The sequence below is a fragment of the Lepisosteus platostomus genome, chromosome 8 (assembly GCF_059453375.1).
Source record: "Lepisosteus platostomus isolate fLepPlt1 chromosome 8, fLepPlt1.hap1, whole genome shotgun sequence".
In the NCBI taxonomy this organism is placed as follows: Eukaryota; Metazoa; Chordata; class Actinopteri; order Semionotiformes; family Lepisosteidae; genus Lepisosteus; species Lepisosteus platostomus.
The window spans coordinates 46,177,327-46,195,305 of NC_142618.1; the positions used below are offsets into that span (position 1 = coordinate 46,177,327).

A 17,979-nucleotide genomic window follows, 5' to 3' on the forward strand; every position below is an offset into this window, starting at 1 on the left:
TGAATCATTTGTTAATTATTTTAGCTTAAGGATTGTTCTTTGTATTTATTTTACCTAAGTTACTTAAAAGGAGTGAAAACCTTTACCTTTAACATTAACCACCTGTTGTTGCCACATTGTCGACGCCTTACAATGCTTATTGCTTTAATTCAAATGCAAAAGAACCTAAGATTTTAGTTCAACTTTAAATCTTAACTGGTTGGAAGAAAAAAAATACAACTTTGGTTACTACTTAAAAAAGACCTGTTGTACTATGAAAGCCTTAAAAAATAAACTCTCCAAGGAAATGACATGCCGTTTCAAATCTGAAAGCTTGGGAAAACAAACACCTTTCTGTTACAACGGCCTAAAACAACCTTTTGTGTTTAGTTTTGTTGCACAGCGGGAGAGATGGAGAAATGCTCACAATAATAAATGGTGAAACTGTTTAATCAGATTTGCCAGTGTTTTCGTTGGTATCATAAGCAGTCAGTCTGTTTTTAGAGAACAGCAGTGGTGAGCAACTGTACTGTATATCAAATACCAGTGTCCTGTGATATTTTATGGTACATGTTTATATATTTTGATATAATCAAGTTTTAAAAATATACTATTTAATTTGTAGTCTACCCTATTTGTAAACCACAAGAAAGCTTCTCTCATGGGACGAAATCTTGGCCTTAAGTCAGAAGTGGGGGGTGGATGTTGACTCAGTAGGTTAGGTTGAAAGCTCAATTACTGCAGCAGTTTTGACAGTCAGCAAGCTTGAAAGAGAAAGGAAAGAAAAGACAGACTACCACACAGACATTATTAATTGCTGTGTCCTGTTGATGAATGATTTACTTTAATGCTCATGTAAACATACAGGACAATCTCCATTTCTTGTATTGAAAACATGCTTAGACTAGTCTTGTAGTGAATACTGTATAAAGAACAGAACGAGATCCACAACTTCCCAGGATGCATAGGGTGCAAAGTGGGACAGCACATTTGCTGGGTACCAGTTCATCACTGGGCACTAGGACACACATAAACAGGCACATGGTGGCACCAGCTACCCCAGCCAGAATGTTTTTAAAAGGGTGAAGGAAACTGAAACACCTAGAGAAAACCCACATGAACTTGAGGAGGACATGCAGACACCATACAGACCTCAGCCCAGTCTGAATTCAAATGAAAGACTTCATGGGTTTGGAACTAATGCATCTTTTATCTAGTCATTTGTATTCTCAGGCTTTGTTTCATAGTTGTTATACCAGTGTTTTAAAATAATAAAACTTGCACATGCAATGTGAGATAGATTTTTATGCATAAAATGTGAAGATTACAAATGAATACAATAACCAGTGAGCCTGTGGCCTCATTTCCTGAGAAAAAACAAATCCTAACATTAAGATTCTTAAGACTTTAGTCCCAAATTTAGCTTTGGGTTCACGGCTCCTCTGCTCATTTATTTCTGTGTATGGTTTCCTTACTGGAAGCATCTTTTATGTCTCTAGAAGGATCTTTTAGAGACATTTCAGATCTGTGTCCTTTTATTTAGTACAGCTGTATCCAAACATTAATACAGGACTGCTGACTGTGTGATGAAAAGTTGGGAAAGTTTGTTTTACAAATAACCTAAAATGTGAAGAATAGTTGGTGCCCTTAAGTACCGCAGTGCTGTCAGCACTGTTCTTGGGGACAGTACGTTGCTGTAGTAGAATGAATGTGTAAGTGCAAATTAATAGCAAGTCTTCCGGAGGTGGTTTCAGTGTCTTTTACATTGGGTTAGAGACCCTCACAGTCAAAGGCCTTTCGTTCTAATCTGAGTTATAATTTTTGTATTTGAGAACTTAGAGGTCCTGCATCTAAACAGTGTCCTTTGGATGATACTTGTAAATAAGAAGGATGTGGGTTTGGGAAGTGGTTCTAATTACGTAATTGTTTTTATTCTTCTGTTGTGGTTCAGAATTCTTTGCAACGTTTTGTGAATATCCTTCCTGCATATAATTGTATCCAGGACTTTGTACTAACTACTAAGTTGCACTAGTTTTGTAAGTATTTAGTCTTCATTCCTCTTAGAGATGTATCACACTTTTTTTTCTCTTTTGAAAGTGTTGAGCAATCCATTCTGTGTCTATATTTAACCTGGCAAACTTGGCTTTGTGGCTTTCGAGTTTCCTAGTACACAGTTTTTTTTTTCTCTATATTTCTGTTTTGTATGACTTTTGTTGTCCCTTCAGTTTATGCTGTGGCAGTTACCTTATCATTTGAAATGACAGTTTTTGTACTACAATCTTTGCAAACAGCCACATTACTTGAATCACCAAGAACCTAAGAAATGTTTGGACAACTCTTACACAAGGTAAATTTGTCTCTATACAGCAGTGCTGCAGAAATATGAGAATGAGAAATTCTACTGGGATTGCAAAAGTGGTAGTATTCAGCTGGATTGTTCACTAGTGGAAAATCAAAGTGGAATTAAGTGGGCTTTATGATCTTTGATTGAGAAATGTGCAAACTGCTGTTTTTAAAGCAACATAGCACCCTTACAGGAAATCCTCCTATTATATTTAACATCTCTGTTTTTAATGTTCCTTTCCGTCTCACTCTTCTACAGACAGATCCAAGAAGACAGACATTTTCAGACTTAAATGCATGCTAACAGAGTTGTGGTCAAGCTGGCTATGAAATGACATGCTGAGCCAACATATTGTTTTTCAGTCGTGTGCATAAACACATTCCAGACATGTACAGTATTTAATGCCACAAATGTCTTGGATTAAAATATAATTTTTCTTATGGTACTCCATTTTTGTTATAGTGTTTTTTGTTAAAAATCAAAGCTGTTCTTATTTCTTCTCGTATTTACCTGTAATTACTTTCCCGTGTAATCTCTCTTCCTAGAGCACAGGGAGAATACTGTATATATGCATTCTCTCATACTGTATATTAAGAAAAAGGAGAAGGCCTTTTGACCAATCCAGCCCATTTAGTAGTTAGTAGTTAATTGATTCAGGGCTCTAATCCAGCCGTTTCTTGACAGACGTCAGGTTATCTACTTCAGTTACATGGTTGGGTAGCTTGTTCCACACTCCCATGACAATTTGGGTAAAAAAGTGCTTCATGTTCTCATTTTTAAATTCACTTCCCTGTACCGTTCACGTGTGTCTTCTGGTTTGTTTGTTTCTCAAATAGCCCTGTCTCAAGAAGTCTGTGCTCAGATTATACTATAAAGTAATGTCTACTACTCTAGTACAGAAAACAGTAGTAGCATTTATCTGCCTCATTTTGTGCATTAGAAATGCTTCATTATCAGGAATATTGGGACTGTGTGTTACAGTACTTTCAGAGATAAATTTGTTCATGTCCATGTAGTCCAATCTGTTTGTTTTGGCACTGTCAGACAGAGGTGGGCTTCAAAAACACTGACCCACTTTATTTAAAGCAAAATAAAAAAGTGATTAGGTACATATGTACACTTTGTGTGCAACACTATTCACAAAATTACTTAAATATGTTTTGTTAGCAGGATTTTGCTTTGATACAGTATACTACTGTTATAATGTGCTCTACTCAGCTCATTTCTCTACTTTTATTCATGCCCATAAAAAGGATTAATATACCTTGGTTGCCATGTACAAGACCTCCCATGGTACAGAACAGTATGTAGCATATTAAAGGAAACATGCACATATGGTAAATTATTTAAATCTAGTTAATTAGGAAATTATGACTTTAAGGTCTTGTCTGCCTGGAATATAGGAAATCCCATGATTGTTTTCTGCACTTACAGTAGGTTCACTAAACAAACTAGGGACTGGCCTACAGTATTATTGCAATTAACCTTTTATTGATAAAGCCCCTTTAATGTAATCCATAGTAAGTACACCATATTGATGCCGGATTGTACATGACTTGTCAGACCAGTTGTAACTGGTGGTTGAACAACAAATATAATGATTTCATGCAGTATTTACATATCTAATAAAAAATGTTTGCGGTTCTGGATAATCAGTTCTGGAAACCTGTTAAGAGCCAGTAACATTTACTGTATGTACACCACGCTGGAAACCAGCACATTTTCTATGCTATAACTTTTTAACATTTTGTTCCCAGACAATTTTGTTTCCAAACATATCACATAATTGCCTACAAACATCAACACTTATCAGTGATTTAGTGTCACTTTCCAGATTAATTCTGATGCTTTGTTTAAATATATTTGGCTTATAGTAAGATGTTGAAACATTATCAAAGACTTGGGTCTTGTGTTCATAGTTTGAAAAGCTGAAAATCTTTTAGTGATTAAAAATGGTAAAACAAACAGCTTGTGCTCTTGGCTCATGTAGTGTGTATGTCAGCATCTACTATCAGGAGTGCTTAATAGGCACATATTAAAGAGTTATTTTTAAGCCTCAATGATAATATACTTTATGAAGTGTTTAAAATATAAAAAATAAAACTGGTTTACAGACTTAGCAGCATATCAATTTTATAGTATAATTTTGTCAGTTGTCAAATATTCCTAATTAGGAGCAATTCAGGAGTGAATTTTCAAGAATTTCTATGTTAATGAAAGGAAAAAAAGGTTTTAGTGGTATTCCAAATATTTAATCTGTTGCAGATCCCATGTTTATTATAAATGGAAGTATTGGTGACTTGAAAACATTTAGAACTTCCAAAAAGTGAAGATTCACCAATAGCAAAATCTCTGCAAAGCATCCTTTTTCTCAACAAAGAACATCAACTTCACTAGAAATCTTAGCTTGAAAACCACACTCTTTTCGTCACGGATCAGACATTCCCACTCAGTTTTCTCTGGATACTATCTAGTTCTAGAATATACATCTAGTATAACAACAAAATCTAAGTAGGCACACCTCTGTCTTGTCTGATCCAGAGTTTGTTTGAACTTGAACAGTTTCTGTCCCCTGGATTCACTTGTGTATGGTTTAAGGTTGTGGACTTTTTGGAAAGCTCTTTCAGGTATTTCTTAAAAATTCACCTAAGACCTGAAAACCATGAAGACGTGATAATCATACACAGGTTTAGTCTGTTAAAGAGGTCATTTAAATCAATGGGAACTCAGTTGGAATGAAAAAACAAAAGATTATTTTAACTTTTAAAAACTATAAAACTTATTATAGTTATATTGTTTTTGCTTTTCTAATGAAAACTACCACAAAGGAAAAAAGCTTATGCGGGCCCCCTGCATTTTTACTGACATCCTCTTCATTACCATACAGGACCTCCATTATTTATTTATACAATCCCAAGGCAAACAGGTCCTGTAGGTTAATTGGCTTCTGGGAAAATTTGCCCTGGTGAGAGTGTGTGTCTGTGTGTGCCCTGTCATGGACTGGCATTCCTTCCAGGATGTATCCTGCCTTGTGTTCATTGCTTGTCGGGAAAGAAACATGTCCAGCATGTATCCCTATTTTAGTGTATTTCATAAATAACTTGTGTGTGCAGTATTATGAGATAAAACACCACCAATCAATTAAAATTGCTTAGTGTTTGATACTGGCCATTGTCAAATCAATAGTCACATTTTGTTGTAAGCTTAAAAAATTAAAGTTTAGATAAAACCTAGGATTTTTCCATCTGAATATGTAGATGTCATTCATACATAGGGCACATGTGAAGACATTTGAGATTCTTTTGTTATGAGGCAGTTCTTATATACACATAAGTGGTGTTTGTAGTAGCACTTGATTAGGTGATAAAGTGACCTAGACTCTTTGAAGGAATGCATGACCTGGTTTAAGAGGCTTGTGTTCAAGTCTCTAGTATTTCTAATATCTCTTTTCTCTCTCACCCTCTCAGGAATTGGTCCAGATCAAAACTGAAACTTACTTAGCTTCAGGAAAGCATGCTCCTTTGGTGAAAGGTTTTTCCGTTACTGAGTACTGATTTCAGTTTAAGGAAATTCAGTATATGACTATCTGAAGCTCTGGTTGAATTCTGATTTTTCTCTTCTCACTGATTAACCAGCCCTGTAACACTGCAAATCAGCTCAGTACACGTTTCTGCACGGGCTGTCAGCTCTTAATAAAATCAGTCACGCCTTAAATCAAAAGCGGAATGCTTTAATACTTTGATGATATTAGACTGTGATGCACTTTTTAACTCCTGTTATCACCACAAATACTGGCGGCAATTCATGCAACCATAACATAATTTCTTAAATTAATCGCTTTTTTTATCAGTGATAGAATATCACTATGGTATCTTACTAGCAAGTGTTTTAAAGTTTTGATAATTTGCTGTGCTACACTGTATTTGATTCCCATACCTTTTTACAGATTAGCCTAAATCCTTTGTTGTGAATGGGTATAATTGAACTTTGTGTTGTCATTTAACCCTTATGTGACAACCTGCCTAGGCTGAAATATGTTAAAAACAACAGTTTACTGACTGAAATATGGTAGGCTGATTAAATGGTGATTTGTTGTCAGGGCAACTAATATATTAAAGACCAGGCTTTTATGTGTAATTTTAAGGAAAACTGTTGGGTAAGCACCCTCCATGTGATTTCTTTTATTTTTCTTGGAGTTCTTAAAACAAATATTTAACATCTAAGCAAGAAGATGCAAAGTTATTTTTTTATAAATGATGATGGTTGAGTAGGGATTATATTTCGTGTGGATTGGGCAGAAGGAACTCTTTGTGGTGCACGGAGAAAGAAATTGGGGTTAATTTCAAACACATGATCTCTGCAATTAACATAATCAGCTCAAATTGGAAACACTTGAAAATCCAGTTTGGCATATCCGGAATGGATACAAACAAACTGAAGGAAAGAAGATTCCATCTCAGCACCTTTCTTTAAAAAACACAGGGATATGGGAATTGTGACTGGTTTTCATAAAATGGTGCCTTCCTCCAGTAGTACTTAATCCTACAACCAGATATTTTTTTTCCAAATTCTATCGAAAAATTTCAAAAAGACAATAGTAATATTTGGTTGTGAAGTTCCTTTGCCCCATATCCTGGCATTGTAAGCAATACATTATTATAAGGGCTACAGTTGTGTCAGCTATAACATTTGTGGACTTGTGGGAAAAAAACAGGTAAAAAATGAGAATTATGTGTCAGATTTATTTGGTCTTACTTTTAAAACAATTATATTTTTTGCTAAGCTTGTGTACATGGAATAATTTCATGCATCCACTCTCTTTAATGGCATAAGTTCATTTTCAAAGTGGATGCTATCTTTATTTAGGTTATATACTGTACAGGATGAGGTCAGAGTAAAAGGAACTTTTATTAAAAAAGCATGAAGTACATTGGTGTCGAACGATGAGCAAGTTGTTTGGTAATTTGACTTATCTCTTGTGACTTGTAAGATAAGATTACAGTTTATAGACATGTATTAGCAAAATATGTCAGCACTTCAACTGCAATTTTTGATGTGGTCACTATCACAGTTAGCCTTCCTGTTATTCAAGCCAGTGTAACAGGTCTTGACACGCTCCATGTCTTTTAGAGGCCCAGGAAGACTGATTAGTGATATGAGTTTGCAATTCAACCCACATACTGTAAACACCATTCCTATCACAGCAAAAGAGTCACTTTAGAGGATAAAAATAGTAGCTTTGATACCCACCTGAGCAACCAGATTAACCTCCGACCTTTGTCAACCCAAGACAAAGTGAACTGAGCCAAGCTATGGCAGCATGTCAGAGGAGAAGTGTGCATCTTTTCTACAATGAGTTTTTCAATGCTTTTTTCCCCTTAAAATCACAATGTTAGGATGCAATATGTTGATACTGAAGAACTATATACAATTTGCAAATCCAGTTGCTTGAATGTTGTATTCACTTTCATATAGTGTAATATAACAGTAATTAACATTTTTAATGCGAAAAATAGTCCTTTGGAATGCAACCAAAGCATTAAGATAAACAAGCAATAAGTAAAGAAACATCATTGCCTTTGGTATCCAGTCATTTGAAGCAAGTTGTACATGTTCAGTTTTTTTCAGGTTTTATAATTGTGGTCATGTTTCTCCTATGACATTCTATTTTGCATTGTGCGTTTCTGCATATAACGAATATCAAATGAAATGTATCAATTAAAACTGCAACAAGTTCACAAAAACATTGTATGGGTACAGTTTATTCATTAGGCTGATAAATACAAGTCATCAACAAGGTTACTCAACAGGAGGGGCTGAATGTGACAGGTTTGTAGCACAGTTGTGTAACTGGAATGAATGCTTTGCACCAGGTGGATTCTGTCGTAATCTTTTCACATAGTCTGGACTAGTATATTCCTACGTTGCTGGTCTCTGAGACTTAGATGGCATGTCATCTCACGAGCTCAGTGGGGCTCATGTCTGGAGAGTAGGGCATCCACAGAATGACTGTGACATTCTTATCATTCTCAGACTTAGTCTAGCCCCCAACATACTGATAGCATGAAGGTGTTATTCTCTTGAGAAGTGGGGCATACAGGATTCATTTTGTGTTTTTCATACTTGATTTTCATTTTGTTTGACTTACCACGGTCATCTTAACACATAGTCCCGATCAACTTTTTTCCCAATGAGGAGATCCATAAATCAAATTGATACCAAAATTATACAAAGAATAGCCAAAAATACATAAACACACAAATACAGTGAGTCGTTTTTTTTCTAAAAACATACACAAATGGAGTGAGATGTTTCTATGCTTAGAATATGTTCAGCAAAATGTTTTTTAAAAATAATTTCATTACATTGGGGATAGGAGGAATGTAATGTGCCTTGTTACTTCACACTAAGTTTATAAAAATATCCAGGCAATTAAGTTGTATAAATGCAAAATGGTGAATATTGCAGAAACCAAGCCATTTTCAACCCTTTGTCGTTCTATTTAAAGCTCTAAATATTTGAACAAACCAGAGAAGTGTCCCGTGCTTTCACAGTGCAGAAAAAACAAACACAAGTAAACAATGAAGACATTTTGCGTTTTAGTACAGAACAATAACTAGATTAAGTTACAGCTGACATTCTGTAACATTTGTAAAGATGTATAGACTAAAATGCTGAGCTGGTAAATCTGATTTAATCCCTAGTTGAAGCTGGTATATATAGTGAGAGGGACAGGTTCTGTTTTGCCGTATGTCAACTTTCTTTTATTTCTTCATGTTTATTAGGCATCAGCTGTATTCATGTTCATTGGCGCTTTTTAGAGGTGTTAAAGAAAAGAGGTGCTTAAAGAAAACACTTAAATGCTGCTAGTATCGGTGAGATGTAAGTTTCTTTTCCTACTGAAAAGATAGTTTTGTAAAAGTTTTCTTTGTTTTGTTCAAATATAGTGTATAAAAAGTCTAAAACTGATATAATTGTCGCTAATTATTATAGCTTGACTAAGCCAGCAGTTTCCTACACCTGTGCACCTAATTCATTTTAGTGCAGAAGACTGGATAAATAGCACAGAAATCCTGAACAGTCCCCTCACTGGAGATTGAATCCATATGTGGTCATCTTGAATGGTTTATTTAGGAACGTGAAGGTGAATAACAGGGATTTCTGTTGTGCCTTGCAATGTGCTGCACTTCCCTCTGGTCTCCCAAACCAGAAATCATCCCTTTTTGAACTGTTTGCCTGCGGTAGAGCTGGATACATTTAATGTTCGCAGCTTGGTGCCTACATTTTTCACAGTAAGAAAGAGCAATAAAACTGTTGGCTTTTACCCATTTGGGAATGATTCATATCTTCTGATATTTGGCTGTTGTGACTGATTGGCTCAACAGCTCTGGCAATGTCCACCTAGAAGATTTCTAAATTTAACTAGTTGCTTTGAAGACATGATTAGACTTTCCTGTGTAAACATTTTTTACATGTATTTACAGGCAGAATCTCATTTCACTTAGTGAGTAGTAATAGGAGTGTTCAGGTCATTAGAAACGTGTCCTAGGACTTTGTAAGCCATTCTTGATCATTTAGTCTAACCAGAAGCTTGTTAATCATGAATATCTACTTAACGGGCTAAAATGTACCCTGATGTAGATAATGCATGTGACAGATGTCACCCCACTGGTACTCTAGTTATTTGATAGCCATTATTAGATAGATAGCCATTATTTAGATAATGATAGTCCTTTGATTCTATAGCTCTTGTTGCGGTGTTTGGTACCTGAGGAGGTGGCCCTTTCCAGTCAAACACTCTGACCTTTGCATCATTACTGGCCTGTGAAGTTGAAAGTTTGTTCCCCTGGTGGCATATAGCCATGCCCTCTCATGATAACTGGGTCAGAAATATACTGTATTTGCTCATAATAGAGAAGCTCTTATACACTGTATCCCATACAATATTCACATGAGACATGTAATATTGCATAGCTGGACTTCCTCTCTTTTTTCGAGAGCTTGTCTCATACACCTTTGTAACATCTATCTCCAGGCTGCATCATTTCCATTGCCCAAGGCTCCCTTCCTTGTTTCTTTTATTTGGTTTCTCTTGGTCTTTTGTCTTTTGTGTTTCTAACCTCGTTAAAAACATTAAAGGAATCACACATATGCCACTGGGCATGAACAAGCATCGTAACATGAAAACCTGTCTGTATGTGCAGTACTCTTCTGAATGCCCCAGATTGTTTTGAAAACAATTAAACAGTACCACCAAAAACTGTGAACAATTACCTGGATAACTGATTAATGATTATTTTTAAAACAGCATTGTATTGTTTGATTATTAACTCGGGTTATTGCATGTTAAAAAGATTCAAAACGTCAACTGGGTTTGGAATGCTTAAATGATGTTTTGTTTTGTCCAAGCATTTGTACAGTTACTTGGTTGCAAAATACTGCATCTGCAACAAAAATGCAGTAGAGTAAAATGTATCCATAAAGTAAGGCAAAATTAATGATATAAACAAAAAAATATTTTTTTTATTTTTTTTTACCAATTATATTATACTTTTTAGAAAACCATCAAATCTAAAAACATCTAAAATATTTATGAAAGATTTTCCAATTGTGGATATGAAGTATAATTAATATGGTAGAATAATTAATGCAACGAATGCAATAACATTATTTAATGCATTAATCTTGTTTTGAATATTATTAATATTTCAGTTTTGGTCATCACGGTACCAAAAGAGCTGTATACATCTGAAAATACTTTAAGAAGAGCATCTGAGTCTCCTCACAGCTGGTTTCTTTCAATATACTAAGGAGTATGCGTAGATCAAAGACCCTTTCATTGCAATGATAGTAATTGCCACAGATCACTGCAATTGTATTGGAAAGTTCTTTTAACCAGCTTGTGCCTAGTTATTCTGGAACTATTCTGGAACAATAATTATCGTATTTTGCTATTTAATTAGAAACAATCAGAAAAGATTTTTAAATGTATGGAAGTATATAAATAGCAGGAACTCAAACTAAAACATTCTATAATTAAATATGATTATTTAAAGCCAGTTGGCATCGTTGATGTGCTAAGGTTTACAGCAGTGTGGTGTGAAGAATCTTGTGTTTTCATCTGGCGTTTTTCCTTTTTTCTTTCCTGGTGATTTAGGAATGTTTTGTTTAATTCGTGCTGGCATTTTTGTCAGAGCCAGGCTGGCTTTTGTAGAGGCTCAATGTTGTCCAGGGTTCAAGTATTGGTTGCACTTGATGGCGACCTTCACACAGAGTCATATTTTGGTGTAGAGACATACTCTTCTCCCTTCAGGAGCAGTTGTGTTTGTCAGCTATGACAAGATTTCATCATATGACAACATGGCTTTCCTAATCTATGGACACACATTTTTTTAAGTGTACTTGCTAACTGAAACGTTTCCTAACCTTTGCTCTGTCTTAGTGTAGTTTAAAAAAAACCCAACAGCTCTGGTTATTTGGTATCTAGATAATGGTAGTCCTTTACATTCTTAAAGCATTTGCTTGCTTGCCTTACTGTGTGCCCTCAAACTGTGAGATATGTAGCCTGAACAGAATATTCTAATGGCGCAGTGGTTAGCATTCCTAACTCGCAGTGCTGGAGCCCTGGGTTCAATTCCCAAGGTGCTCTCTGTGTGGAGTTTGTACGTTCTCCCCATGTTCCTGTGGGTTTCCTCTGGGTGCTCCGGTGTCCTCCCCCAGTCCAAAGACATGCTGATGGGTTGATTGGTGTCTGGGGAAATGTGTGTGTCTGTGTGTGCCCTACTGGCAATCCATCCAGGGTGTTCCCATCCTTGCACCTGTTGCCTGATAGGCTCCAGCTTCTCCACAACCTTATATTGGATAAAGTGGTTAGAAAATGGATGAGTGGATGAACTGATCGTATCTTCCTTACAGTACAGGAATAAGTAAAGGTTTATTCCATGCTGAAAGGAGAAGAAAAGAAACAACGTTTCAACTGTGTGGGGCCTTCTTGTAAAAAAAACCTTTACCTGTTCCTGCATGCTGACACAGCCTCCTACGTGAAATCCCTCCTTACAGTACTGTGAATGAAGAACACGCGTGTCATGTCTTTTCTTCCGGCAGGTAGCGTGTCTTACCCATATAGCAGCTAACTATCTGAACGGAGAGAAGGAGGCCCGCAGATGGGGCACGGCTCACGAAAGCATCGTTCCTTATCAGGTACTAACGGCGCCGCACGTACAGTATAGAAAAACATTTTGAACATTTTTGTGTTAAGAGTAATAAAATAAAACATCATCAACACTAGAACAACAATATAAATGACCAAAATCCACAATTAAACACATTTTGAAGTTAAGGCACAGTGTCTGCCCATGTCATTGCTGTTTGTGCTGTGAAAACAAAAATAGGGGTGTACTTGTTCACATAGTTTTTCAACGCAGAAATTCCAGGAATGCAAATGAACGTGACCCAATGGGATCTAAGGATGCAGTTTTTTAAACAAAAAATATTAAGATTTGAAGGATATTTAAGTATGGGCATTGAATCATCTTTTTGTTGATAAGGTCCCATTTTTAAGCATCCAAAATGATAAATTTAGTGTAATTGTTGCTATAAACTGGTTATGTGTATGTGGATCCTATTGTGGACTTTGAAAATGAGTAAAAGTCACATCTAGCTGTATAAAGCCCTTTTAGTAATACAGTAATGCAATTTGGTATTCACATAAAGTAAGCCTTGAACCATGAAGGAAAAAGGCTTATAACAACCTTGTGAACAATTTATTTTAATCATAGCTTGTGAGAAACCACAAAATAACAGAGAACCTTTCTCTCCCTTTTTTGGAGGAAGTCCCAAGTCCAACTCCCTAATGATACACCATAATAAAACTGTTAATTGTGCAATGGGTCGCAAGGACTTTGGTATTTAACATGGTAACTTGCCAAATTAAACAGTGTAAATCTTGTCTTGTCATTTGCATTACTCTAGAAATCACAAATACATGTTGTTGAATAAAATAGTAGGAATAGTGTGCAGCACAACTGTAAAAGCAGACCAAAATCAGTCTAAAGGAACACATAGTAAAGAGTAATAATTTTATTGTTATATTTTAGATTCTATTTTATTTGACTGATTTAAATGTGAAAGAATTAATCTCCAGACCCTTGTTTTTTTTAAGTATAGTATTGTTAATTCATATCTGGTCAAGAAATTGCAGTCCTTTAGTCATTTGTGAAGAGTTACACAAATTTGTATGAATGCCAAAATCTACGTATTTGCTTAAGTGTACGGATATGTCCAATGAGCACTATTTACAAGAGACATCTGTAACTGTACTTGTAGTATATTTGGGATCATTATAAAGGAATTAACATAACCATTACTCAGGCTCCTGTTCTGTGGAATTGTAGTAGCGGCTTGGTTTTTCTTTGGTTAGTATGCCTCCTAGGTTTATGTGTTTTCCATTCCCAAAAGCAGAGTCCACTTCCTGTGTTTCACAGATGCAGACATTCTGCATTGTAAAAGGTTGAACTCATCTGACGTTAATACTCATGTCTACTGTTCTAATGTCCAGTTTGCACGAATTCCTTTTTTATTTATTGCTAAATTAATTTATAATAACTATATGGGACAGAGTCACTTACAAATTTTAATTAAAAAGTAAGGGAAATAATTTACTTCATAAAAATGTAGTCTAGATGTGATTCAATTATATTGTTTTTATTCTAAAGGTTAATGTTTGAATGTTTCCTATGCAAATTGTTATCATAGCATGTTAAGTGCAAAACAATAAGCCTGGAATAACATAAAGTTAAAGTATTGTGAGAATTACAATCTCCTTAAAAATGTGCTAAAACTGGCTTATGATTAAAGATAAAAGCTTTTGAGGAGTTTAAGGAGTCATTAAAAGCTTAAAGAGTTATTTCTTAAATCATACTCATAAATATCAATGTGCATATCAGTAATGGTTCTTTTTGTTAAGTAGAGTTTAATTTTTTTTCTAGTAGTGAGTCTGAGAAGAAACAAAAAGCAATAAGCTTTGTTTCATTTGCAACTCATTTAAATGGACAATTTGAAACGAAGGAGGAATTATGCTACGGATGTAGAGGACAAGGTTTCAGGGCTGAATGACCAGGCAGCAGAGATATTTACATTTATTCTTGAAAATATTGAAAAAGCAGTCATAAACCACATCATTGAAAGAATAGGTGCCTCTTCTGGAGGGTAACAGCTATTTCTCAGTAATTTGAGATTTTAAAGATATAGCATGTAATGCACTAGCACAAGCAAAGGTTTATTCCATGCTGAAAAGAGAAGAAACTGAACCATGTTTCAGCTGTGGAGCCTTTTTGGGGTGTGACGCAGCTGCCTACTTGATGTAGCCTTCTTGCTGTATTTGGGACGTTGAAAGTCCCCTTATTTTCCCTGTATTCTTGTGGACCATATATCCTTTCACAAATCGAATGATCAAAAGCTTAGGAAGTCCTGGATTTTCACCAGTTTTCCTAGCCTTGTCAGTGCCTCCATTCACTTTCTCAAGGATTTTAGGTGACTTAAGGACAGTAGTACAGTACGGATGTGCATAACAGGGGTTTTGTATTTCATTTGCACAGAAGATTTATCATTGAAATTCTCCTTGCAGAGTTAAATCCAGTGGCAGCCTGCTAATTGCTACATTATCTTAGAAAGCAGAAGTAATTATGACTAAATAAGTGCTTCTGAGGTTCCCAGTGTTTGTCTTGAAAAATAATGAGTGAGCATCTGTCTCAGGAGATCACAGAATGATATCTCACTGCCTTGCATTTGTCTTCTATCTTGACTGCTGAATAAGACAGAAACTAATTTTAGTAATCATGTAGTCTTTTATGGGTTTTCTTTGCAAAAAATAAAATGCTTTTGACAAACTTATTACTCTGAAATCTTTAACATGGTCAGGGTCAAAATGAAACTGTTGTAATTATCATTTTATTTCTTTTATTATTATCTTTGTAATTTGTTTTGCTTTCTAGTGCTTTTGCAATATTTGTCATTACTCTTGTAAACTTTAAATGGTACCTACTGACCTGATTATAATACACAAATATATGCGCAATTAACAAGGATAAAGCCACTTTGTATTATTAAGCTTATATATTGTAGATTTTTCAGGCATCTATAGGAAAATGGTACTTTGATGAAACATCTTTAGGCAACCAGCAATTGTAAGATATTAGCAATAAAGACTCTAGCCTCTTATAACCTATTATATTTACAAAATGTGTGTTTCAAATAGAGCAGCACAGTGGAGCAGTGGTTAGCATTGTTACCTGGGATCTGGGTTCTATTCCCAGGGTGCTATTTGTGGAGTTTGTATGTTCTCCCTGTGTTCCTGTTAGTTTCTGTAATGTGATAGGGTGTTTTACATATGGATCGGCTTGTGTTTATAAGCGGATTTCTGTATTCTTGGCAAGTGATAAAATGTGTTGTCAATGACCTCTGAAGTGCCGCAGGTCTGAAGGAAATCAAAGCACTCCTCTTCCATCTGGATATTGATGTTTGGAGAATTATGTGTTCAGTTTCATTATAATTTTTTTTATTTTAAAAACCAGTTGAAAGGATATATGAAAATAATTATTAAACTAATAATACAAATACATATGGAAAACATGTGGTAGACAAATTAAAATGTGCTCTCTCAAAAAGAAAAGGAAACAAATGTATGTCAACTTTAGGTAGCTGAATTATAAATAGGGCTCTTCATAAGAATGCTGGCACATAAGGTCCCTAGATTTGTACCTTTTTGCTCTTCATTTCTTAAATGAAATAATTCCTTGGTGAGTTCACTGACAGTGTTGTTTTTCAATGTTCCTAAAAATTTAAGAGTTTATTTTAGATCATCTCCTGGACTTGACTTATCCAACATATATCAGATCATTTATTTTTGGTCCACCAAAGACCTTCTACGATCAGTCAAAGTGTTTTTTAAGCCTTTGCAGTGTTAAACTTTAACTTAAAGCCCATAAAATAGCATGTTCCTTAATCATGACGGGAATAGATAAAGATAATTAACATTGTTACAAAAATGTGCCATAAATACTAATGCAACATTACCAATACTTGTTGGTAAATCCTTTAGCATTCAAATGCAAGTTGTGGTGATTGAGATACAAGTTTTAACATTTTAGGGACAGCTGAACAGAACAGAAAAGCCAGTATTACTTGAAACGTTTTGTCCCACTATGCATATACAGTAGGAGTCTTGAAAACAATTCACAATCATCACAGCACAAAAAAAGCAGATACAGTAATTGCTCTAGTGTGCATTGATAAAAAAAAAAGAAATACAATGCTGAAAGCTCAGGAAACTGCATAGTTTCCTTCAGGGCCTGTATATATTGTATGAACAACACAGACTCCTTTTTATGACCCAGGATCAGATCTGGAGGCTCAGAAATCTCAGTTCCAAGTTCTCTTGCAGGGGCAGAATGCAGAAAATCCACATGTCGTTCTTAAACATGTCCTTGTTGTTGGAGCAGTTTAGAGACTATGAGACTACCATCAGAACATTACAAGAGGCTAGGTTCAAAATAATGATAATTGTGCATTGATATTATTGGGAATTTAAACTGTTGCAGTGCGTGATGCACCACTATGGTTAATGTCTTCTGCATATTTCTTTAAATAAGGCACAGGCACTCTAGGTGATGTTTTTAAAAGAAAGAGCATTTACCAGGAGAAGAAATTGTCAAGCCAAGGACAACTTGGAAAAGCTTTTTTAAGTTCGGAATATTATTATAACCCATGTTGCTCTTCTGAAAAGCCTCCTTAAAGGCAGATTTTGCTTGAGGAACGTTCTAGAAAAGCCCTTCAAAAATATTTTTTTTCTGTTCTCACTTTTCACTTGGTCGAGCCTTTCCTGTGAGCGCTTCCAGTTTATTTTATTGGGTAATGTTCACAGTGGGCTCCTCTATCATTTGAAGATGTTCTACCAACACATCTGGCATTGCTTGTTTATATTTCACAGTATATTGTGGCCACACAGGACACCCAAACAGGAAAGAGAGGAAGCAATTACCTGGGAAATGTGTAGCACTTTAACAGTGCTCGTGAAGTGCTTGTAAAGGAGATTTGAAAAGTTTACGTTCTTAAGGAGTAATCACTGGCAGAATTAAGAAAAGCTTCCAGTTTCTGAAAACTTACCCTGCTTAAAAGTGAAACAAACCTTGATGGGCCTTGTAGGCAATCTAGACAACCACAGATATTTCCCTCATTGGTTAAGTCTTACTTAAGGAACTTACTTTGGGAGGTCGCGATTCTGCTTCTTGGAATCTTAATTTTCTTCTGGGATTCTTTCTGGGGACATGGTGGTAAATCTAATCAAAGTATTGGGTGAAACAAGTTGGTGAGTCTCAAAAAGCACTTGTAGATATCCCAGATACCGTGACCCCATGATTTGCCACCACTTTGTGGTAAGAGTGACCAGATGTTACACCAATGATTTATGGGCATGGGCATGGACTCAGTAAAGTAAGTAAACTCACAGACTTGGTCTTTAACCAGAGAATCTCGCATTCAACAACATAATTATATCATAGACTTACAGGGAACTGTAAACCATAACATTGTGTAATACTAAGGACAATGGTTAGGAGAAAGATGAGATATCTTTCGGCTAGATCTGCAAGTGTTTTCCC

At 35.5% G+C, this 17,979-nt stretch overlaps 1 protein-coding gene across 1 annotated transcript in view; it reads left to right on the top strand.

The window, feature by feature from the left end:
- sugct (succinyl-CoA:glutarate-CoA transferase) overlaps positions 1–17,979 on the top strand; it is a 203,085-nt gene that overhangs the window by 32,495 nt on the left and 152,611 nt on the right. Inside the window, exon 9 of the mRNA XM_088643711.1 lies at positions 12,428–12,523. Within this exon, the coding sequence (XP_088499837.1) occupies positions 12,428–12,523 (96 nt within the window). The remainder of the gene's footprint in view (positions 1–12,427; positions 12,524–17,979) is intronic.